This window comes from Papio anubis, unplaced genomic scaffold, assembly GCF_008728515.1.
Source record: "Papio anubis isolate 15944 unplaced genomic scaffold, Panubis1.0 scaffold175, whole genome shotgun sequence".
NCBI lineage: Eukaryota > Metazoa > Chordata > Mammalia > Primates > Cercopithecidae > Papio > Papio anubis.
Genome location: NW_022161746.1, coordinates 82,305 through 108,273, shown reverse-complemented (window position 1 = coordinate 108,273; position 25,969 = coordinate 82,305). Strand labels below are relative to the sequence as shown.

Below are 25,969 nucleotides of genomic sequence, written 5' to 3'. Positions count from 1 at the left end.
GGGTATCTAGAATGTTTCTTTAAAGAGAGAGAGCATATTATTCTTTGTCCTTTCATCCGTTTTGCTGCCTGGAGTGCAGATAAAATATCTGGAGCTCCATCAGCCATTTTGGGCTATGAGGAGAAGGACTATACTTTAGGGCGAGCCAAGAGCTGACACTGCCCCTGGATTTCCCACCTCCAGAGTAATAAACTTTCTATTTAATCCATTGTAATTTTTAATTTTTATTTTATTTTCAACTAAACCTGACCCTAAGTAGTTCATCTACTTTTCATCTGCATGCTGTCTAACTCTTTACATAGCCTTTCCAGGTACATTATTTTCTTTTCAACAGATAGGAAAATACCCATTTTCCTGTACATTTTTTTTTAGCTGGTTCGAGTTCTAGGAGTGTAAGATCAACAGCAACTATCAGAAAACTGTCGATCTATAGGGCTGGAGACTGTGAAAAAACAGAAAACACTGGGTTCAGGAAGCAAAAGGTGATTATTTCCAGAATCAATGACAACTTTGGGGGATATGATCCTGCCTCGATTTTTGGGAGGCTAGGCCCTTACCCTTGGAGATACAACTCTTCTTCACCATCTCATTTCCCCATCCTGAAAATGATATTTTGGTCTCTACCAAGAACTTTATATAAATATTTTCTTGTGGAATTTTTTCTCCAAAATAGAGCTTCAGCAATGTTTTCATTCCCAACTGATGGGCTGTTAGACGCATTGTGGGTATTGCTCAGTGAAAATCCTTCGCTAGTAGGTCTGCTGTATGATAGAAATTGTAGTGGAGGGATGGAGTAAGAGTCCTTGTGCTACAGCACTCAGATACCACCTGCTCCACTTTGTTCCAAAGTAGCGATCGGCCTACAGCCCCCCAGAGTTATTATGTCTCTGCCTTGTTCTCTCTCCTCTTCCCCCATATCCTCTAGCACAACCTTCCTCTACCCCAAATTCCACATTGGATTATCTTCAAAAGCTGGGCTGGCATTTTTGCCAGGTTCTCTTCTCTCCTCCTCCTGGACCTGGCTAATTCTAGCGTGGCAAAGCCTGACCCAGGTCTTCCTTGAAACTGCCTGTTCTACTCAAGAAGCTCAGCCAGCACAGGATGTCTCTTAAGAAACTGACATGTTGTTTCCTAGCAGGTGCCCTTGGAGGGGGGATGTCTCAAAGTAAAGGAGGCATACCACCGGGCTCTAAGCAGAACTCTGTTTTCCAAGGGCAAAGATGAGGCGTTCATGGTTCTCAGATGATTTAATGACAATAATGGCTCTTCTTATCTATTATTCATGTTTTTACTTGTGAGGTATTTAGGGTGAATTTTATAGGTATGCTATCCAAGGAGGAGAAAGGAGCAAGAACTAACATTTATTGAGCATACAGTAGGAGTCAGGTTTATATACACTGGATCATATCACGGTGGTTAAGGGCATAGTTTGGAGTGAGTCAGTGCTTCGTTCTACACCACACATACCACTCCCTGGTTATGTGACTTGGGCAAGTCAGTAAATGACGGATAGCACCTGCTATATAGACTTGCTGGGGGGCTTAAATGTGAAGCGCTTTGTTCAGGACCTGCTCTAGAGTTAGTGCTCAGCAGATATTATTGATTATTATTGTGCACATTTTACATATACAAAACCTGAGTCTCAGAGAGGTTAAGTAACTTACTCAAAATCCCACAGCTGGTTCTGTAATTCCCAGATAAATGTTCATCCAATTACATTTTGCTGTGAGTGCATACTGCTTGTAGGTAGTGGCCCAGTTATCAAAGTTTCCTGAGACATCTAGTCTAGTATTATCTTCTGATAAATGATCTTTGGGCTAAATACACTTTCCCTGGGGATTTTGGAGGGGTAGATACAGGAAAACCATAGATAGGAAAATATTCTGCCAGCCTGATCTCATTGATCTGTGAGGGCCAGCTCAGGGGTAGGCTTCCAAACAACCCTAGAACCTCCCCAAATCCCCAGCTCTTCTTCCTGCCTAGCCATTTCTCAGAGCTTTAGGAAGCAGTAGGATGCCCTGTAGCCATCATAGGCCTGGAAACTAGACTTGAGCGCTCTGGTCCCTGGGAGGTGGCAGAGTACAGTGGCTGCCAGCACAGGCTCTGCAGTCAGGCCCAGAGGGATCCCAGGATCATTGTTCAACAGCTGGAGCGCCTTGAACAAGTCACTGCCCTTTCTCTCAGCCTCATTTTCATATCTGTAGGGCAGTGAGGAACACAATCCCAGCCTCCACAATTTGTTATAATAATTGAACCAGAATGTAGGTAAACTGTCAGGTGTTCCACAGATAGTAGCTCTTATTAATATTGTTTTAATCATTACTAATTGAAGATGTTCTAATGCCTTGAAAAAAGCAAACCATCTGCCTTGCCCAGCCATCTACCTAGAATGAAAAGCAATTCAATCAATGAGCCTTCTCTTGGGCTGTTAGGACTGAGAGAATGGTCCAGCTGGGCAGGCTCAGCCTAGAGGCTATTGCCCACTTCCCAGTTGGGGATCTGGTCTCTTTCATCCTCATAAAACGCTGTGGCAGAGCTACCCAGGAGAGCCGAAGTCTCCAGGCTTTCAGAAGAGAAAGAGCCCACAATGGCCATGACTGCTTTCTTACCTTACCTAGTCCCACTTCGCAACCCCCAACCCGCCCAGGACTCAGGCTTTCTGAGGAATGTAGACTGGTCTGAGCTCCTGGAGTCTGGCCAGCACCGTGCCTACCTAGATGAGCTGGCTCCCCTGGACACCCCATCCTGCAGTCATGAGACCTCTGTGAGGATTCCTATCAGCCAGGCAGGCCCCTGTCCTTTCCAGCCTTCTCCAGGCCCAGCTGATTTAAAAAACTGTTTTCTTTGGACAATGTTGGCTTTCTTGGCTTCTCCCACTTTGTACTAATTTTTCTTTTTAGTTGCTTAGAATGATATAAACTCTGCAGTGTGAGGGGTAAGAGTATGATCTTAGGGGGAGGCAGCTCTGGTTCCAATGGCCATTTTCTCATACTGCCCACAGGTACTTAGTGAGATAGGCACTGTGTGGAGCATTGGGCCAAGACTTTACAGGGATGAGGATTATTCATAAGCCCTCATAACAACCCCATTAGGTGGCTGCTGCCGACCTATGAGGACATTCAACCACGGAGAGGTAAAGTAACTTTCTAAAGGAAGCATGTGATGAGGTCATCACAGCATAGCAGAAGCAAGGCAGGGACCCAGGGGAAGGCAAGAAAAATGAGAGGAAGAAAGCAGATGAGGAATGAGGAGGAATAAGAGGTAAATAATCTTGTCCAGAGCCTGTCTCCTCAGCCCTAGGGATGTGGGGTCCAACTGATTTAGCTACTTCCCTCAGTTTTGCCAGGAGGAGATGTAGGGGAGGGAAAAGGAGGTCAGCTAGGGTTGAAGGGAAGATTTATGAAGACGCAGAAAAGCCTTTCCAGGTAAAGAAACGTCTGAACAGCCTTGGCAGAAGGGATGCAGATAGGTGCGTTATCTCCCTGGGGGAGCAGGGAGCTTGAGAGGAGGATGCTGCTTTCACTGGTCACTCTCAACCATTTAATTCAGAGCCTGAGTTTGGATCCCAAGGGAGCTCAGGCTCCCAAAGTCATCAATATACATGAGCCTAATGCAGCGTTAGGGTCAATAAGATAATGAAGGTGGCACCCTTGATTCCTTTGGTTGCCAGTTTGTCTTAATTTTTTAATTAACGAACAATTTCAGATGACAAAGCCTTGAACCACGGAGTAGTGCAATCTTTTCTGAGAGTTCTTCATCTCTTCCTATGTGTGATTTCCACCCTACCCTGACACCCCACACCCCCGGTGTTTCAGCAGTTTCCTCTTCTCCATTCCTGAAGAACCTGCATTTTCTTTTCCCAGCTCTGGTTTTGGCTTCCTGTGTGCTAAGCCTTTGCAGTTGTCATCATGTCTTCAGGATACATTTGATAGGTACAGGAAGTTGCACCAGACGGAAGATGGAACCAACAATCAATAAAAAAAGAACTATGTTTCTAAGAAAAATGCATCATGGCTTCCCACAGGAGTTGTGAACCGTATGGCCTAATATCCCTGGAACAATGGGTCTAATTTTTAGCTCCTCTGCTCTGCCCTCCCGGCCATCTCAACAAGAAAGAAAATAGATCTTTTAACCTGCTGCTCCCCAGCTAATGATCTGTAGTAAAGATTGCCTTTCCTTTTAACTCATTCATCAGATACCACAAAATAAAATGTGTCCCTCCTCTCCCGCTAGCTTTATTTCTCTCGGCTACTAGTTTAGTATATTTATGGTCTATGAGTCATCAAGCTGCCTCCTGATTGGATAAAAACCAAGCACCTCTGAGACCGTCAGTCAATTACAGCTATTCTCAGCTTCATTCACAGATTTATTAGCTTGCACACACAGAGAGAAATTCATTCGGCAAAGTTCATTCATAAAAATTTCAACACGCTGCGTATCATCCTGCACATCTCAGCTTTCGGCTGCAAATGGGCTTCTGAAAAAAGCTCCGAGAGGAGCCCAGGAGGGAGGGAAGCTCTGAGCGAGGGTAGGCAGGCTGGGAGGGGATCTGAGGAACACGGACCCATCACAAGTCAGTGAAACAATGCGGAGCAGCGCCCGTCAGTAGTACTCCTGGCTGGTGGCCCAGAACGATGCAAGACAAGATCTTCCAAGAGAGGGCAGCCTTCGGAATCAACGAACCCAGGCAGAAGGGCCTTTGGCTCATAGATACAATTTTTTTTTTCTTTTTAAATGAACAATCACTGGAACAAATAAAGGGTTAATAGGCCAGTCATTTGCCCCGCCCTGTGGGAGCCGAAGGGAGCAGGTTCGAAAGTTCCTGTGTGCAGAACAGAACGCTGGGGTAAGGGTGGGAGTGGGGTGCTAAATATTTCTACTAGGCTCCTGCAAGGCTAGTGATGCGTCGGGGCCCCCTGGCCGGCGCTCGCCCGGGTTCTGTGCCTAAGAGTTGGCCGTGAGCGACCACCGCCGCCGGGAGCCTGGGTCTAGGCTCTGCCGACAAGGATTCCAAGGCGAGAACACTGGTGCCTCTGCCTGGGCCAGGGAGGGACTGAAATCAGAGCAGGGGAGGCGTTTCCCCTCTGGGCTGTCACCCTTAAGGGGCCGGGAGCCGAGGTGGGCGAGCTCGAGAGCAGAGTTGGAGAGGTGGCTGCTGCGAGTTGCATCGGGCGTTGAGGCGTTTGATGTCTGCACCGTTTATCTACCAGACGACGAGGCGATTTATGCAACAGTATCCTGTTTCAGCACTGCCAAGGCTATGCGAGAACGCAGCCAGGACAGCCTGGCAGGACTCGTGCTGTATGTAGGACTCTTCGGGCACCCCGGGATGCTGCACAGGGCCAAGTACAGCCGCTTTCGGAACGAGTCGATCACGTCCTTGGACGAAGGTAGCTCCGGAGGCTCGGTCGGGAACAAGGGCTCACCGCAGCCTCCCCACCCTGCCCTGGCACCTCACCTGCCGGCTGAAGATGCCGCCTTGCCGTCGCAGGAGAGTCCCACCCCACTGTGCACCTTGATCCCCCGCATGGCGAGCATGAAGCTGGCCAACCCGGCCACTTTGCTGAGTCTGAAAAACTTTTGCCTGGGTACCAAAGAGGTGCCTCGGCTGAAGCTCCAGGAAAGCCGGGACCCAGGTTCCAGCAGTCCCTCTTCCCCAGAAACCAGTCTAAGTAGGTCTGGGACTGCACCTCCACCGCAGCCGGACCTGGTGGGCCACAGGGCAACCGCCCTAACCCCTGATTCGTGCCCGCTTCCTGGCCCTGGGGAGCCACCCCTTAGGAGCAGGCAGGACAGGCACTTTCTACAGCACCTGTTGGGGATGGGCATGAACTACTGTGTGAGGGTAAGTCCATTTTCCTCTCTGCACTCTTTCTAAGAACTTCTGTGGAAGGGGGCATCTTCTCTGCTTTCTGCAAGGGGTCTAACGTTACCTACCTGGGTTCTGTGTTTGGACAGGACATGATTCGACTGGACCAAGGGGGAGGGGAGCTGGGTTTACAAATGTCCCTACAACTATCTGACTTGTACTGGAGTCAGGCAGCCTTTGGTTCAAGGACATGAACTGGTGCTAACTTGTAGGACATGAACCTGTGGGTACTTGGCAGGTGTAGAGGCAAGTTCTGATAGAGGCAGCTGATGGCACCACTTTGTCCCCACTGGACCTAGTATTCTGCCCAAAAAGAGTCAAGGACTTCAAATCTGATCAGTGATTGAGAGTTGGTAGGTTATACTGGCCATTGTATTTTGGATGAATACAGTAAAGATTTCTGTGCTATAGAAACACATGGTGTTTAAGGGGCTTGAATTATTCTTTAAAAATTTATTTCAGCATTTAGCAAACACTTCTCAAAACATGTCTGAGTCTCTAACCTTGTGCTAGGAGCTAGTCTTAGCTCTCCAGTGCACATTTATTGCCTTTACTGCCTACGCTGCAGCAACTAGGCCTTGTCCATGAGCTATGGGCAAAATCAAGGTCCTTGCTGGCCTTGCATCTGTCCTTGCTCGATCAAGATTTGGGCAAATGAAGATTTGGCCTGTGCCCTTTCGGAGCTCAAATTTCAATGAGGGAGATCAATGAATACATGCGAAATACTAAGATAATAATACTTAGCAATAGATAGCTAATATGAGAATGCTGAGGGAATTCAGAAAAAAGGAACGATTTTGTGATCTGGGATTCATTCACCTGGGGAACCCTCAGGAGAAGATGAATCTTGGAAGAAATGTCAAATCCGGGTTGGCAGAAAGGAGGAAATTCCTGGTAGGCCAAGAATAGGAGCAAAGTCACTGTGGTGGCTGCAGGGGAGCACCACACAGGCTGGGCCTTATGGAAAAGCAAGGGGAATTCTGGAGAATAGTGGGGGACTGAGGGAGGGGCTGGGGTAGTTCTCAAACAAGTATGAGTTGAATAAAGACAAATAGAGATCACGAGTAGCTTGAGAGACCGAAGTTGACCAAAGCTCTTAAATGCCGAATGAGGAGATTATAAACACTCTGACTGGTAAATGCGAATCCTCCTAGGTTTGTAGGGCATGACTTGCTGAAAGTAATTTTTAAAAGACCAGTCGGTTGATTTATTTGACATGGATTGAAGCAGGGAAAAATTAGAGACTTGGAGGGCAGTAAGAAAGATACTCTGAGAGTTTAGGTATGAGGGAATGAGAACACTGATTAAGGTGGAGAGGAGAGAAAGGAGGTGAATGGTAAGCCATTCTGTGAGAGAAGAATGAGAGAAACCTCAACAACCCTGGGAGATTAAGCAGATTATTTCAGATCCTAATATAAATAATAGAATAGCGAACATTTATTGAGCAGTGGGTAGATTGGTTTGTTACCATTGTTGTTTATTGGGGTCGTGAAGATTATTGATGGAGAGTTGTAAAGGGTGAAGAAAAGCCTTTCAAATTGAAGTCTCGGAATGACGTCAGTGATGCCAATGACTGAAGCAGAGAAAATTAGGAAGTGGACTCGTTTTAAGTTTGTTTTTGACATATTAAATTTAATGTCATGATCTCTAAATAATGCTAATATGTAGGTAGACAGTCATATAAGACTAGCACTCAGGTGAGATGTCTGATCTGAAGGTATACAGAGCTAGCCCAATAACTGTATTACAAACAGACAATTAGGATCTCAAGGAAGGCCAAATAGTAAACACTGGAAGGGTTACAGAGAGAGCAGGCTTGGGCAGTCCTGGCAAATGGGTAACTAAAACCTCTAAAGCAAATAAATGTATGGGACATGCAGCTCTTGCCCTCCCCCACAGTGACATGGCACATAATGGAAATACTTTCATGTTTCTACTCAGAGTTCACGGGCATATTCTCATTTGTCAAGATTAGGTGTGTGCCAGGCCCTCATGGGAAAACGAGTGACTCTCCAAACCTGGGCTCTCTGCACCTGCCTTACTGTCACCTACACATCCTCTAGCCTCTGCCTCAGCTTTCCTTTCCTCTTGTACCTCCTGCAATCTCTCCACACCCACACACCTGTACAATTTTAAATGTGAAAAGAGTTGCTATGTGATCTCCAGTTTCCCTAGGGATTGGCTCCTCTGGAGTTTTAGATTTTTAATGTGGCCACCATCTGTCTTCTTATGGCAATAATCACTGACCCCAGAAAAAGTGCCGACCCCATGACCCAAATGAACCTCACAAGATTGCCAATATCTGTGACATCCAATACAAGCTAATGACATCTCTTATGAAGTCAAAATACGTGAAAGAACTTACTTTATTAAGTTTTATAGAATCCTAACTTTGAAAGATGGAAGAGACTCAGAAGTTATCAAGGTCAATTCCTTTATGGTGAAACCAAACCCCAGAGAAGGGGTTTTTCAAAGGCCACACAGGTGAGTTAAAGCAGAGTGAGATCTAGAGCCCAAATCTCCTGTGTGCCATTCTCACCTGTCTTCACCACAAGTTTCCATGCTGGTTGTTGTTCTGTTACTCAGAATTCTTTTGAGATGTGAACCAATTTTGAAAATGAATGCCAAGCTATTAATTTACAGTAAAAATATCATACCAAATGAACCAAACTTGTGAACTCTGTATTCCCATCTGTAGGGAAAAGCACGTTAAAACATTTAAATCAAACCTTGCTTGGTAATAATGGATTCAGAGGAGAGAACTAAGAGAAAGATGATCTTAATGGCTAGTTGACACAGGGCTGGTGGATTTAGGGGCAAATTTTACAGGAAAAAGGCCACTTAATATTCTACCTTCTTATCCATATCATGTGACTGTTCCTCTCCCTGCCCCAACTTATTCACTAATCCATTCATCCATTTATTCAACAAATAATACAAATATGCAAATTGCATTATGAATCAATTATGCAGCAGTAACTGTTCTAGGCACTGGGCATCTATGAACAAAACGAATCACTTCTAAGCATCAGTAAACAAAAGAGGTCTGACTCATTGTGATATATTTTAGTGAGTGGAGATAGGTTCAATTGAATAAATGAAAAAATATACTATTTCAGATGGTAATAAGTGCTATGGAGAGCGATAAAGTGGGGTAAGTGAAAAAGGCAGTAGCTTGGGTGGGAATGGAAGTTATTCCTTTTAGGTAAAAAGTGGAGTTGTTATAGCTACTCTTTATTTTGTTTTCTTGCATCTTTTCTCTTTACAATAAGGACTACATTTTCCATCTGCACTAAGCTAGAGTTGACTTTGGGTTAAATATTCTTTTTAAAAAATGGCTTGTTTGGTCTTATGATGCAGAATCAATTTTACAGCTGAAAACACTTTATGAATCCTGAGTACCTGTTTTGAGTAACTTTAATTTAAACTCAGACTTTGGACCCCCCGAAGGTCTCTCAGGGAAGGGGGCCTAACCATTCTTTGAAAGATATTGAGCCAGGAATAGGACAGTGAGATCCCAGTCTGGGCAAAGTAGTGAGGTGGGCAAAGCCCATTAAATGGTGTCAAATATGACTTCATTCTCCCCATAAGACTAAGTCTGTTTTCTTTAGAGGCCTTTCCAAGTCCATTCATCCATCAGCAGACATTCATTTAAAGGTCTCCCAGGTGCCCAATGTAGTGGGGAATGTGGAAAATCTACACCGTGACAGTGTTCTCCTCTTTAAATGAGGGAATTGGCTTGAAAGCCCTCGCAGCACCAGTGTTTAATGAATGAAGGGTTCCTTTCTCATACGGGAGGTGTTTAAAATATCAGTTTCCTTTCCACCTCTGAACTTGGCTCAAAGATGTAATAAAGCAGAGGCAAAGAAACCAACCCCGACGAGCTGTGGCAGGTAACCACAGTGGCCCTCACCACAACCCCCTGAGGAAGGCTGTGTTCTCCAGGTGAGGCCACTGAGAGCCCAGGTGTTTGTGATCCACAGGATACTTCACAACTAGTAAGTAGCAGACTGAGGATTCCTATCCAGGTGTGTCTCACTCCAACGTTTCTCCTCTTCCCAACCTCTCACTTGACTCCAAGCAGGACGGGCAATCTCTGAAGTATGGGAATGGAGTAACATAGATGAAAGGCCACACTGTGCAGGATAGCCTCATCATAGCACCAGCCCACGGAACTTGCCTTGTCATATCCATGTGAGTGATTTCAGTCTCTTCACTTCAGCCCAGCCCAGCCAACTGTTTCCTAGATTGTATTGGTTTCCTAGGGCTTCTGTAACAAGTACCACAAACTGGGTGGCTTACTACTATAGAAATCAATTCTCTCACAGTTCTTGAGGCTAGACGTCTGAAATCAAGATATCAGCCAAGTCACTCTGTCTCTAAAAGCTCTAGGGGGGGATTCTTAGAGCTCTTTCTTGTCTCTTCTAGCTTTTGGTAATTGCCAGCAATTCTTGGTGCTCCTTGGCTTGTAGGTGCATCACTCCAGTCTCTGCCTCTGTCTTCACATGCATTCTCTCTGTGTGTCCATGGCCAAATTTCCCTCTTTTTTATAAGAACATCAGTCATTGGATTAGGACTCACTCTCATCTAGATTAATCTCATCTTCACTTGATGACATTTGCAAAGACCCTCTTTCCAAAGAAGGTCACGCTCTCAGGTTCTGAGGGTTAAGACTTGGACGTATCTTTTTTGGTGGACAAAATTCAACCCAAAACAGTCCCCAAGAACATTTATTGCAATGTGTTTGCTCACATAGGCCTTCTTGGGTATCAAGCTCATCATCTTTGTGTGCAAATAGAAATTTGTGTTGAAAGATTTTCTTTACTTCCTTTGTAAATCCCACAGTATACTCTTACCATCCATCTTCTCCTGTCTAAGGTTTCTTATCACTGAGCCAGTAAACTAGTATTATCAATCATCTATTGTCTAGACTAGATGTAGTCCACAGTACCAAATGTTATGTCTACCTCAAGTAGCTTTTCCATAGGAGATGACAGGTCTAGGAATTTGAAGACTTGTATTAAAGTAAGGGCTCTGACACTAAGTTGTGTGACTTTGGGTGAGTCACTTCACCTCTGTGGGCCTCATTTTCTCATATTTAAAAGAAGAAAGAAGTTTCCGCCAGGCACGGTGGCTCACGCCTGTAATCCCAGCACTTAGGGAGGCCGAGGCATGCAGATCACTTGAGGTCAGGAGTTCGAGACCAGCCTGGCCAACATGGTGAAACCTCCTCTCTACTAGAAATACACAAATTAGCCGAGCATGTTTACATGCACCTGCACTCCCAGCTACTTGGGAGGCTGAGGTGGGAAGTTTGCTTGAACCTGGGAAGTGGAGGTTGTAGTGAGCTGAGATCGTGCCACTACACTCCAGCTTGGTCAAGAAAGCGAGACTCTGTCTCAAAGAAAAAAAAAAAAAAAAAGAAAAGAAGAAGAAGAAGAAGAAGTTTGAACAAATGCTGCTTAAAATCCTGAGGCTCCAGGTATTTTTTCCTGCCTGTTTGAACCCCCTTACTATTAGGATCTCTTTTGGTTAGAAAGAGTTACCTTGAGGAAATAATGTTTATCTGCTTTGTGTTAGCAGAGAAGAGAAAGAATGTCCTTCAGGGATGCATTCAATTCTATTTTAGCACCCTCTTGCTAACACTGAGCTGGCTTCACCAGTAAGGCAGAAAGGAGGGTGTTATACTGGCATGGGTGGAGGCAGTAAGTTTCAGAGAGATGGAGGGCGGTAGAACAGCATCCAAGAGTAGGATTCCAGGGAGGGGTGAAGCGTGGGCTAGCTCGGGGGCAGGCCAGGGTTGGAAGAGGTGAGTGATAGTGGATGGGATTGTGGGAACATGGCATTCATTCCTCATGTGTCTGGCCAGTTAGGTCTGACTGGACTTGGTGTCCAACAGGAGGACTGCAGAAGCGACAGAAATTAAGCCTTCTCTATTTTCTCTGGACAAAAGAGCCAAGTAAAAAAGGCCTTGCCACACACATAGCCTGGTAACTCTAACCTTGAAAGAGGGAGATTTGTAACTCCAGGAGACTCCTGGAAAGACAGTCCCATGGTTTACACAATGAAGCCAGAGCTGGGTCACTCAGGTACCCACAGTGAAGGGAAATGGCTTTCTGCCTCTGTAAATTTCCTTCTTTTCTAAGTTATTGGTGGTTGAGAAGGAGGTAGTATGGATGGAAGGAAACAATTCCAGCTAAAACTGATGCCTTGGCTTTGAGGGTATTATATTTTCCTTCCTATGTCTTTCTTGGAGTAGATGTGGAAGTAGATTCTGCTAGAACTTAGAGAAAACCTGGCAGGTTTGACCCATTCCCCTGTTCTCTCTAGACCTTCACATATCCCTTGATTGGTCCAGTCCTTCCATGCCCCTCTACACTAGAGCCTTAACTGCAAGGAAGAGTCTTAGAGATCAGTGAGTCCACACACTTCATTTTGCAGCTGAGGAAACTAAGGCTCAGACATGTGAAGTGACTTGCCCCCAGCCACACATCTATCAGTGGTGGAACCCAGACAAGAGTTCCTAGTTCTGTGTACAGCACTGTATTTTCTACCTCCATCTTGCTTCATCTTCCCCCACTCTCTGAACTAAATGTGCTACACCAAATGCCTCTACATGATTAAAATGCTGGGTGTGCTTTTTAGAAAGATAATTACAAAAACTTCTTTCTAATAGGAAAATTGTCTTAAAATAGCAGTGAGAAGAAAAGAGGGAGCATAGAAGAGTGGCAAGGAGCCCAGAGAGCACTGGCTTGGCCAGTTTCAACCTTTTGATTAAGGAGGTCCCTGTGGATGGCTGTGGGTTCATGTTGGGCCAGGACTTGTTACCACATGCGTGGACTGGCTCCCATTTCATTCATTTGCTGCAACCTTAATGACCTTACGGTCATTTCCCCAATATGGCTTCCTCTCATTTCCACGTTCATATTACTCTGAAGCCAATACAGTGTTATCATATGGAGGGACCGAACCAAGCCTGGATCCCAATATGACAGTTCCATCACCAGGAGGGTGATCTAAATGATGCATACAGGCTGCCCCACCCTCCCTACCCAGCTTCACTCACTTACATCATGCATCTGTATCTGAAGGTGGCTAGGTTTGCACACCCACCAGTGGCAATGGAATGTGAAGACATTTCTAGCCCCTTTGTCTTTCATTGTCCACTCAGAATATGTGGGAAGGAAGCTGAGAATGTCTTCTTCCTGGGTAAACATACTGGGACGTCTTTCTTTTATGCAAAGGGACAAAGAGTACTGGGGGCTGCGTGAGACCCAAGACAGGGATCCTGCCTTCTCAGCTCAGGAGCTTTTTCTCATTTAACAATGTTACAAAGAGTTTTTAAGGGTAGTAGAACTCTAGGATTAGTACAGGCTGTTCCTGTTTCATGAAGAGATTGTGGGTGAAGAGTTAATTTGTACATCAGTTCTTTGAGATATGAAATTTCCCAGAGAAATGTAACTAAAACTTGATAAGCCTTCTCATAGTTAGGGAGCGGATAAAATGACAAACTGTATGTAAAAAGCTTAGCACAGAGCCTGTCTCATAGTAGGTCCCAAGTGGAAGGACGAGAATGGATTTTCAGTAACCTAGGGGTGCCTCTGGGCCAAAAACTCAGGATAGACTAAACTTGGTTTTGGCATTTCCCCGCATTCCTTTGGCATACTTTCTCCTGGCCAGCAGCGCCACCCTGGCAGAGCTTTCTTCCCTAAGTCTTGCCTTGTGCTGCTCACCAGGGAGGGCCTGCCTGCCTTCTCTAAAGCTGCCTAATGTTTATCCGCTAGTCCCCTGCTCCTCCGGTGCAGCACAGCGAAAAGCATCTGCATTTTGGAAAGATGTTTATTTACTTCACTGACTCTTTATTGTAACGTTTCCCAAAGTTTGCTGAGGACCACCTGTAGCAGTTAAAAATGCTTGTTAAAAATGCAGATTCCCAGTCCCCATCTTGGACTTATTGGACCAGAATGTCTGAGGCTGGGGCCCAGAAACCTGCATTTTTGGCAAACTCCTTATGTGATTCTGCAGCAGAGAAGATTTGGGAACGTCTGCTGAGTCCAGTCAGAGCAATGGTTCTCAACTGGGAATTATTTTGCCACGCAAGGGACATTTGGTAATGTCTGGAGACGTTTTTGATTGTCATAACTGGGAGGGGAGGTGAGTGCTACTGGCCTTTAGTGGCTGGAGGGCAGGATGCAGCTAAACAGCCTGCAAGGCCCAGGGCAGCTCCCAGAACACAGAATTGTGAGGCCCAACGCGTCAAAAGTGCTGATGCTGAGAAACCTTGAGCCAGTGGGATGAAGTGTATGAACCAGGGATGTAGATTAGGAGGCAATATTAAATGGAAAAATAAACAACTGCTCAGTGGTTCCTGTAAATCTAATCTAAGCCACTTCTAAATGTTCTCATTTTCTTCTTTCCCCTCTTTAAAATCTACAGATTCTCTAAAAATTGTAGTTCACGCCACTTTCCACCCAAACAGTACTCCTGTGGCTTCCATATCAGGATCTCAGGTCATGGGATGAACGTGGACCACATGAGCCATATGTTGCTATGAGCAACTCGCATATCAAGAATGTCCACATTAGGACAGATTCTACCTTAACCCAGGGGCGCTCGGGCTAAATGGCATTGACAGGCTAGCTTAGTTTCTTTTTCTGTGGAGGGGGATGGAAATATGAGATTTTATTAGCATTTGTTTGGAAATATAGGAACACAACATCACATTCTCATTAACATAATAGCTATGATTTGTTGAGCTCTGTGTATGTTGCAGGAAGCTTGCATCAATTACCTCACAATGACCCTGTGGAGTGGGTGGATGGGGAGGAAACTGACACCAAGAGAGGTCCATTATCTGGCCTTGATGCTTGTAAGTAGCAAGCGTCAGTATTGAAATGGGAGTCCAACATGTCAACTCCACTGTTGTAGTTTGCTTTACACAGTGTTTTTTTTTTTTTTTTTTCAACTTTTATTTTAAGTTCAGGGGTACATGTTACATAGGTAAACTTGCATCATGGGGATTTGTTGTACAGATTATCTCATCACACAGGTATTAAACCTGGTAGCCATTAGTTATTTTTCCTAATCTTCTCTCTCCTCTCATCCTCCACCCTCTGATAGGCCCCAGTGTGTGTTGTTCCCCTCTATATGTCCATGTGTTCTCATCATGTAGCTCCCACTTGTAAGTGAGAACATGCAGTATTTGGTTTTCTGTTCCTGCATTAGTTTGCTAAGGATAATGGCCTCCAGTTCCATCCATGTCCCTGCAAAGGGCATGATCTCATTCTTTTTTATGGCTGCATAGTATTCCACGGCATATATGTACCACATTTTCTTTATCCAGTCTATCACTGATGGTCATTTAGGTTGATTCCATGTCTTTGCTATTGTGAATAGTGCTGCAGTGAACATACACACGCATGTGTCTTTATAATAAAATGATTTATATTCCTTTGGGTATATACCCAGTAATAAGATTGCTGGGTTGAATGGTATTTCTGTCTTTAGATCTTGAGGAATCGCCACACTGTCTTCCACAATGGTTGAACTAATTTACACTCCCACCAACAGTGTATAAGCATTCCCTTTTCTCCACAATCTCACCAGCATCTGTTATTTTTTGATATTTTAATAACCATTCTGATTGGTGTGAGATGGCATGTGGTTTTGGTTTGCATCGCTCTAATGATCAGTGATGTTGAGACTTTTTCATATGATGGTTGGCCACATGGATGTCTTCTTTTGAGAAGTGTCTGTTCATGTATGTCTTGTCCCCACTTTTTAATGGGTTTGTTTTTTTCTTGTAAATTTAAGTTCCTTATAGATGGTGAGTACTAGACCTTCGTTGGATGCATAGTTTGCAAAACTTTTCCCCCTTTCTGTAGGTTGTCTGTTTACTCTGTTGATAGTTTCTTTTGCTGTGCAAATAGCTTTGTATCTTAATCATGGTATCCTACTGTTACCAGTACCTTCATTTCCACAGGGAAATGCATTAAGATTTTTAACAACTAATTTACAAGTAAATTTTAAGAGCAGAGCCTGTCTTGGGGTTGAAAACTTCCTCTAGTTAGAGGGGTTGACATTCCAGAAGGCAGGAGATTTGAAAAACCCATGTGCTTTAAGGATAACCCCAGAAATTGGATTTTTACTCTCAATATCATCAGAGAATAATTTATTATATAGATGAATCATTTATTGGGAAGTGGTGAAATGCATAATTCAAACTTAATTTTTTTTAACCTAATGCCAACCCTGGCTCCTTGAAATGCCACTGTCCCTCCCACGTCCCTCTCAGCTTGGTTCCTTTAACCCTGGACTCAGAACTCATCTGATACATTAGACTACAAAGTTCTGTTTCATGGTGAGTTAAGCTCTCCAAGGTCACAGGGCTCATCGGCAGCAGAGCAAAGACTAAATTTCACATCTCCTTACTCCCGAGCCAGTGCTCTTTCCACTACATTATGTGAATGAGACATAATTCTTGCATAAGGAAGTGTAGTAGGAAAGTAAAGCAAGGATGTCCACATAAATTACTGTAATAAATGTTAGGTTACAATAAATGAAACCAACGTGATACCAATGAAGGATTATGGGAGTTCAGAGAAGAAAGGGCACACCTTCCACTTGAGATGATTAGAGAAAGTTTCATGGAGGAAGAGGTATCTTACCTGAGTTTTAAGAAATGGGTAGCGTTTCCATAGGCTGAGATGGAGAGAGACCCTAGGCAAAGTGAAGGCATGGAGGTGGGAAAGTGGAGGATGTATTTGGGGAGCAGTGAGCGGTTTGACTTGGTTGAAGAGTGCAAGAGGCATATGTAGGAAATCAGAGGGAAAATAAGATGGACTGATACAACAAGGTTGTATAGTACCTGAAAAGCTGGGTTTTCAACATAAAGCCACTGGATATTTTTTTTAAGGGGGGAATGAGAAACGCAGAGATATGCTTTAGGAAGTTTACATGGGCTGCAATGCTCAGAGAGGATGCAAGAGGAGGGGCCTGGAGAAAGGCAACCAGAAGAAAAACAGAGTGGTAACAAAGGCAGTGGCACTAGGAAGAGAGGGGAAAGATGGGACACCTAAAGGAGGAAGAAGCTACCAGCTTCTCACCCCTTCAGAAATGGGTCACAGGCAGGAAAGTGAGGGGGCAGGATGGATGGGGCTGGGGATGAATCCCATTGTGCACCTGCTGTGTTCAAGGTGAACCCAAAGCATCCAGGTGGAAATCTCCAGCAAAAAATAGAATAGTTAGGATTGGGGAGAAATTATTTTTGTTGTTGTTGTCATCAAGGCCTGTGGAATGTACAAGGCTGCCACAAGGAGAGGGTAGAGCAGGATTTAGGATTTAGGTGTTCTATGGAAAGGGAGGAAGGGAATGGGCAGTATGAGGAGCAGGATGGAGAGAAGACAGGTCACCTAGGGAGAGGGTGGAGAGAATTTCCAGGAGAGAGATTGGTCAAAACCATGTCAAAACCCATGGAGGGTTCAAGGAAGATGAAAACTGAGAAAGAACCACAGGGCTTGGTCTTTTGTCTTCCTACTCCTACCCTCCTCCAGGATATTAACGCCAACCATCACAACCCAAGCACACCATTGGATATCCCACACCTCTACTGTCACCTCCGCCCACTCAGTGACTAGTGCCTCCCTGTTGTCAGAAGTCTGGGAGCCATTCGAGACCACTCACCCTGTCTTGCCACACGCAGCCTCCTTTTATCATGAACTGTCAATTCCACCCTTAGCACATTCCTCACACACTCCCATTTTCCTCCATCCCCACTGCAGTTTCTAAGGTGTGGGCTCTAGTATGCAGCATTTTTAAACTTATTTGATCAGTTTCTTATGGAGCTAATATTCTGTGACACACAGATTGGGAAACTCTGCTGTTGTAGCTTTCATTTGAAACTAGGAGATCAATAATCATAATACAAAGTGGAAAATGATATACGCCTATAGAAAACAGTCAGATACATCAGTGTGATGAAGTAGATATGTCTTCTATCTGGTAGAGATGTCTTCTAGCTGAGTAGTCAAGGAAAGCTTCCTAGGGAGATGGCCTCTGAGATGGTCCCTAGTGATCGGTTAGAAATTTAACCATAGGGAATATATACATATAATTTTATATATTATCTAAAATACATATGAAATTTAATATATAAATTTTATATATAATAATATAAACAAATATAATTATATAATATAAAGTAAATATATAATATAAATATATAAAAAATAAGTACAATTATATAATAGAAAGTAATATACATAAAATTATATAATATAAAATAAACATATTATATAATTATATATCTAATATATTATATATAAATTATGTTTAATATATATTTATCATATGTTAATAAATACATTGTATTTTTATATTCATTATATTTATATTATTTATTATTAATAAATATTTCAATATTAATATCAGAATATTAATATTGTTAACATATTATGTTACATATTATTTCATATTTAACCTATTTTATATTTTATATATTAAAATTATACATAATATAAATCTGCATATTAATATATTATATAAATTATATGTATAATTTATAATTTATATACATTATAAAATTATATGTAATATATAATTATATAATAATTATATGTAATATATATTATATATTATATAATTCATATTTATAATTATAAAATTATAATATCAAAAAATTTACATATACATAATTTTTTGAAAGTATTCTAAGTGAGGAACATAGATAAGGAACTATAGGCTATCCACAAGGGAGGTCACCAATTTTAGTTGAGCCAGAGTAAAGGTTGCTTGGCAAAGAATGGTGGATAATAATGCTGAGATTTGAGTCAGATTATAACAAGTCTTAAGTATCAGCCTAAGAAGTTTAGGTGTCTGAGCAGAGGCATGAGGATTTGCACTGGTGAACGAAGTGCCTGGAGGTGGAGAAGCCCATTAAGAGGAGATTACAGCAATAGTCAAGATGGGAAGTGTGTGTATCAGGGTCTTGATAGAGATAATGACATAAGAGATAGCGATATTGTGGAAGAATAATTTGATGAAGAGGGTAACAGGAGAGGGTAGAATTCAGTCCAGCCTGCCTAAAACTTGGAGATGCATGGCCTAGGATGGGATGGGAGAGATGCCAGTGGAAGACACAGGACTACAGGACAAGCCGTGTTGAGAGGGAACAGGTGAGGCTCCATTCCCAACATGTTGAGTTCGAGATGGCAGAGTTATCTAGATGAGAGGGAGGTGACCAGCAGGCAGGCAGAGTTAGGGAGAACATCTGGGCTGGTGTACACTTTTTTGGTCAAGCCAAGCAGTTGGAGACACTTATCTAACAACCATCCTGTTAAGGCAAAGAGATTTTAGGTGGTGAATGGAGTGTTTCTTAATATTATATAGTAGAAGACGTCTTCTCTGATACTATTGAGACTTGTCGTTGTAGAAGGAAAATAAAAATGTTACATATATACTTTTGACCCTTAAATTAAACGTACATAAATGTGCGTTTGTGTTGTAGGGTCAAGGCTCTTTCTCTGAATTTTATAGATACAATGATTCACATCCCTTTTCATCCTTCTTGCATAAATTCTGACCTTAGTGCCTAATCCACATTCCTCCTTTCAGTTTCTTTAAAGTGAGATGAGCAGTTAGAGACATCTTCAAAGCAATCTGAAACTACAGAAGCAGTTTCATTTTTTAAATATGTCTTTTAAAATAGTCTTATCTACTTTTAATTTAATACTATTTTTAAAAGCAACTTGCTTTCCTAAGTTTTGCCAAAGCTGTTGACTTATTTTTATAGAATGGCTACCTTATCCAAATCCACACTCATATGTTATCTGTGTGTGTGTGTGTGTTTCTTTTCTGAGACAAGTTCTTGCTCTGTCGCCCAGGCTGGGATACAGTGGTACAGTCACGGCTCACTGCAGCCTCAACCTCTCGGGCTCAAGCCATCCTCCCACCTAAGCCTCCCAAGTAGCTGGAACTCCAGGCACACACCACCAGGCTTGGCTAATTTTTAAAATTTTTGTAGAGACTGGGCCTTGCTATGTTGCCTAGGCTGGTCTCAAACTCCAGGGCTCAAGTGATTCTCCTGTGTCGGCCTCCCAAAGTGTTGTGATTACAGGCGTGAGCCACGGCGCCCAACCCAGTGTGTTGAATATCTACTTCAATTATGTGATTTCAATAGCAATTACAATTGCAATATACAGGTGCCATATACAGCAATTGCAATTGCACAAACACAGCAGAATTCTTGGTAGGCCCACAATTCAAATAGTCACAGCCAAAAGTATAGACATACTGGTAGCCTGCTGGCTTCATGAAGCAAGTTGTCAACTGGAAATCAGTCAGCAGAGTTTTATGGTATTGAATTTTGTGTTAACAATTCAGCAACATGATTTGTTGATATGTCTCATGATGCGTTTCCTATCATCACATATACATGCTATGTCGTATAGCTTTAATCAATGAGCCCATTTTACATTCAATTGCCTTTCTACTAAACTTGACAACATCTTGCCCTTGAAGAGCAAAGAGCATTTAACAAATGCTGTTGTGCTTACTACTTACTCTCACAGTGGTTTCTGTTCAGGGAAAATGATATATAGAGAGTGTCCCAGGGCAACCTAGAAATAAAAAACACAGCTAGGAATATAACAGATATCTTGGCTACCCATGCAGAATAATATCCAAGACCCTGTGTATTCATGAGATGAAACTGAATCAGCAACTACAAGGGTATCTCTGGGGATAGAGGTTTAAATTTAGAAACTCATCTATGGCCTTTCCCTTTATAAAGAAAGCCAAAACGTGTGAGTTTTGAGTTTCTCCCACTGTTGTCAACGTTTTTATCAGCTGAAGACTAAGTGAAGATGTCCTGATTTTTGTTTTTCTTGATAACAACCTCAATCTTCTAGAGGGCCCTTTGCATCTCCATAGCATACTGTAAACATTAAACAAATTGCAATAAAAGGTGTTACAAAAGCAGGTGTAATTTTTTTCAAGAGCTTTTGTTTGTCATTTGGAAAAAAAAATACATATCTTTCTCAGGTGTGATGATGTTAACTATTAGAAATACACTGTCAAAAACCAAGATACTTTACCCACAAAGTGGATATATTTTAGATCTTATTTACCCAATGCTTCTAGGGACTCAAAGGCCTCCAGGATCCTGGTGAATGAGATTGTTCTCTCACTTGTATTTCTTAAATAGAGGAGTCAGGAGAAGAAAAAAGAATAACAAGCAATGACTTTTTGAGGGCTAATTGCACTATTAACAGCTTGTTTTGTATTCTTTCAGACTTTTTTCGTAAGTGTTGCATATTTATATATACACACAAATATAATTGTTGACACAGATGAAAATTATACTGTGCATGCTCGTCTGCAATGTGTGTTTTTTTTTTTCTCTCTCTCTCTTGTGGATCAGGGCACCCTTGCATGTCAGTACCTGTTGATTCATCAGTGGCAGGAGAGTGTCTTGGGGAAGGGGTCACACTTCTAGCCATTCCTCTATTGAAAGACAAGACCCAGAGGTGCTGGAGGACCCTGGCCAGAGGCTGGTCTGTTTTCATGCTGATTTTCTTTTGGCTTCTGAAATGATGTTAAAGATACTCATTTTGGCCAAATGAAGACATACTTAGAAATAGTTTTTGATTTGAAAAAATATGTATCTTGGAAATACTGACAGTTGGAAATAAAAGGCTAAAAATTTTCAGAGTAGCTCTAACTGAAGCTTCATCCACTAACTGCCCCCCACCCCCCCAGCATAAGCATTCCATATAGCTCATAGGCGCTCACCAGCCTATCTACATAATGCTGGACTCTCAGGACCTGTCTAAGTTATGTCAAGTGTCTCTTCTCAACCCTTTCAAATGCAGAGGTGAGTTTAAAAAAATGTTAATCCATCTGAAATAGATATCTACTATTCACTTAAAAACAAAGAAACTCTTATTCAACACTAAATCTTGAATTTTTTTTTAATCTTTTGTGACAAGCAGCAATAAGTTGCAAAGTTCTGTGAAATAAAGGCAAACACCATATCACTGTGCCTAGTCCAGTGATAGGAATGTTCTAGGGAGAGAATGTTCCAAATGCATTGCCCAGAGAGCAAGAAAGATGATAAGCAGGGAGTGGGGAACAGTCATCCAGTGAAAATCTCAACATGAAAGAAGTGAAAGAGATTCTGGCCTGGGATGTGTGATAAATCTCCAAATTTCTCTTCAGAAAATATAAGAATCGATTTTACAACTAGGCTATCACTTAAGAAAAGAAGGAGGAAGAGCGGGGGAAGAGGGAGGGGGGAGGAGAAAGAGGAGGGAGAAGGAAGAGGAAGGATGAGGAAGGACGTGGGCATTGCTGTGGGAGGCCCCTGGGCCCTGGCAAGCAGTGAGTATTGATTCTGGAGGCCTCCAGGAAGCGTAATGTGCACAGTCATGGGGAATATATTTATTTATGATTTATACCCTGCTGACTTCCAAAAAGGTTTGAGGTGGCTCACCTGCTAGTGAGTTAATGCTTCCTACACACACTGAGCAACTCTAAGCAAGTGAAAGAGCAGAAACTCTGTGAGTCATCACCCAACTGTTTAAGTGATAAGAGGGAGAAGGGAGCTATTTCTTCTGAATAAGATGCCCACAGACATTGTCAACACTCACCAGTAAGAATCTTGACACAGTAAAGCTCATTTAGTTGACATCACCAGGCAATCATTGACTTTTTCAGATAATTGAAGTTTCTCCCTTTAGATGTCAGTCTTCTAAAAATGTAGTATTTTACATGGAAACCTCTTTATAATGAAGAGTATATGCTTCTTTCTCTCCATAGACAGATGATTCTGTTTGAAAAAAATTTGGGAGGTAAATGTCAGGTTTTTTTCTAGCTCTATGGTTTATTTTTATAACAGTTTTATTAAGCTATAATTCACATACTGTAAAATTCACTCTTTAAGTGTACAATTCAATTGTTTTTCATATAGTCACGAAATTGTGCAACCATCACCACTGTCTAGTTTTAAAACATTTTTAACACTCCAAAAAGAAACCCTGGAACCATTAGCTGTCACTCCCTCTTCTTCCCCTCCAACTCCCGGCAGAGACTAATCTACTTCCTGTCTCTATGGATTTGTCTTTTCTGGCTATTTCTTATAAATGGAATCATATAATATGTGGTCTTTTGTGTCTGGTTCCTGTCATTGAGCACAGTGTTTTCGAGATTCATCAAGTTGTAGCATGTGTCAGTTTTTCCCTTCTTTTTATTCCAGAATAATAGTCCATTGTATGGCGATACCACATTTTGTTATCCATTCACCAGTTACTGGACCTTCGAGTTGCTTCTACTTTTGGGCTATTATGAATAGTGCTATAATGAACATTCAGGGGTAAGCTTTTGTGCAGACATGCTTTTTTTTTTTTTTTTTTTTAATTTGAGAGGGAGTTTCACTCTGTCTCCCAGGCTAGAGTGCAGTGGCGCCATCTTGACTCACTGCAACCTCTGCCTCCCATTTTCAAGTGATTCTCCTGCCTCAGCCTCCCCAGTAGCTGGGACTACAGGCGCATGCCGCCACGCCCGGCTAATTTTTTGTATTTTTAGTGGAGACAGGGCTTCACCGTGTTAGCCAGGATGGTCTTGATCTCCTCATCTCGTGATCCGCCCGCCTCAGCCTTCCAAAGTGCTGGGATTACAGGCATGAGCCACCGCACCCGGCGTGCAGACATGTGGTTTTAACTTTCTTGGATGTACACCCAGAAGTGGATACTGATTGGAATTCAATCTCCTTTTTTTTTTTTCTGATGGAAATGGAGCCTTCATTCTAACAGTCATGGAATGCAATGGTTGGTTGCCCCTGAAGTCTGGGTTCCCAAATGGTTGAGCTTTTTGAATTCATCTGTCTATATTTTTATACTTTTTCAGATTTCTTTTGTTCAGTCAGCTATCACTTTTTGCTTTCCAGAGTGAGTCTGTCTCTGGGAGGACCCAACATTTCAATTTGGTCTCTTGAGCTCTGGAGAGGACAACCTGTTACCACTGTTATCGAAACCAAGGGTAAATGGGCTCTGAATGAAAGACTGGGTTGCTCTCCTAAGAGAAGAACATAAGCATAAACGTTAGTGTTGACTTAGTAGTATTTTTAGATGTTTTTGGGTGCTTATTTTTGTATTCTTAGCAATGCTTAGGACATTTGAAGTTGTTAGGTGTAATACTTTCAGTAAGATGTTATTGTATAAAGACTCTACTTTCAGATAATGGGGATTAAAACGTTACTTTTGCTGACATACAGGAAAGTCTGTTTAAGAGCTGCTGAACTGATTCTAGTAAGAAATCTTTTCACAGAGCTCCTTTTTGGTAGGAAGGGGGCTGCAGAGGAACCCTGGCTCCTCAGCTGCCATCTGAAAGCACAGTTTAAAAGATCCCCCTTATCACTTCAGATTAGATCACTACAAAACTCAAATAACTGGAGTTTAAACAAGATAGACGTTTCCCTTTTTGTTCATTTAGGTAGGTTGGCCAGGGCTTCGGTCATCAATAACCCAGGATTCTTCCAGCTTTCTGTTTGGCCATCCTTAACACATGGCTTCCATCTTTGGGCTCATTCAAGATTGCAATAAGGCTGCTGGAGCACCCAGCATCATACCCATTTTTCAAGCAGCAGGAAGAAGGAATGTCAAATACGAATGGTATACCTCCTGGCTGCGTCAGCCCCCTTTTAAATAGTTTTCCTTGAAATCCTACCCAATAACATCCTCTCACATCTCCTTGGGCTCCTGGCTTCCAGGGAAGCTGAGAAATGGCAGTTTTTAAGCTAGGTACTTTGGGGATCTGTTAGTAAGGAAGAAAGAGTCAAAGGAAAAGGAGCAAAAGATGTAGGTGGGACACCCGGAGTCTCTGCCCTGGCTGCCTAGGCTCTCATGCTTTAAGATGGATGCAACAGAGGTGGACACCACATGGTGTTGCACACAGAGCTGGGCAGAGCTTTGCAAGAGTCTATCCCTTTACCATTTGAAAGTTTGTAGGCTTAGATTGTTGAAAAATAAATAGGCCTTTTTCTAAAGAAGACGTAAAAATGGCCAACAGCTATATAAAAAGGTGCTCAACATTACTGATCATCAGGGAAATGCAAATCAAAACTATATGGGATATCATCTCACACCTATTAAGAGGGCTATTATCAAACAGACGAGACAATAAATGAAGGTGTGGAGAAGAGGGAACTTTTGTGCACTCTTGGTGGGAATGTAAATTGGCACAATCATTATGAAAACAATATGGAGGTTCTTCAAAAAATTCAAAATAGAACTGTCATATGACCCAGCAATCCTATTGCTGGGTATATACCCAAAAGAAATGAAATCAGCATTTTGTAGTGCTATCTGCACCCCCATGTTCATTGTAGCATTATTCACAGTAGTCAAGATACAGAAACAACCAAAGTGTCCACTGATGGATGGATGGATAAAGAAATTGTGGTATATATACAATGAAATATTATTCGGCCTTAAAAAAGAAGGTAATCTTGTCATTTGTGACAACATGGATGAACCTAGAGAACATTATTCTAAGTGAAATAAGCCAGATGTAGAAAGAAAACTACTGTACGATTTCACTTACATGTGAAATCTTGTAAAGTTAGAATATATAGAGGCAGAGAGTAGAACAGGGGTTACAAGGCCAGGGAGCGGGAGAAAATAGTGAGGTATAGGTCAAGGGTCCCAAACTTGCAGTTATGTAGGATGAATAGGTCTAGAGATCTAATGTGCAGCATGAGGACTATTGTTAGTAACATTAGATTGCAGACGAAAAATTTGCTAAGAGAGTAGATGTTGGGTGTTTTTACCCACATACATAAACATTCTTGAGAGGATTGTTTTTGGTAATGGTTGAATTGTCTATCTTAGTTCTTTGGTGAGACTTTCTGGAGGATATGGGGTTTCAGAACAATGTTAAAGGAAGTGATGCTATCAGCAGTCCGTCTTTAGGTATTATGAGAATGGCTGGCTTAGAGCCAGCGTGGTATCACCTACACTTGGTTTCCATTGGTATACTCATGAATGCCATTGGTCAGGGGAATTCAGGGCAATGGTTTAAGGTTTGGTGTGTAGTCAGTATGGGCAA

General features: G+C 42.5%; 1 protein-coding gene across 1 annotated transcript in view; it reads left to right on the top strand.

The window, feature by feature from the left end:
* Window positions 1-2,385: 2,385 nt before the first annotated feature.
* The window catches only part of LOC116272724 (SHC-transforming protein 4-like), a 100,205-nt gene continuing 76,621 nt past the window's right edge, over window positions 2,386-25,969 (top strand). The window contains exon 1 of the mRNA XM_031661496.1: window positions 2,386-5,845. Within this exon, the coding sequence (XP_031517356.1) occupies window positions 5,261-5,845 (585 nt within the window). The 5' untranslated portion in view covers window positions 2,386-5,260. The remainder of the gene's footprint in view (window positions 5,846-25,969) is intronic.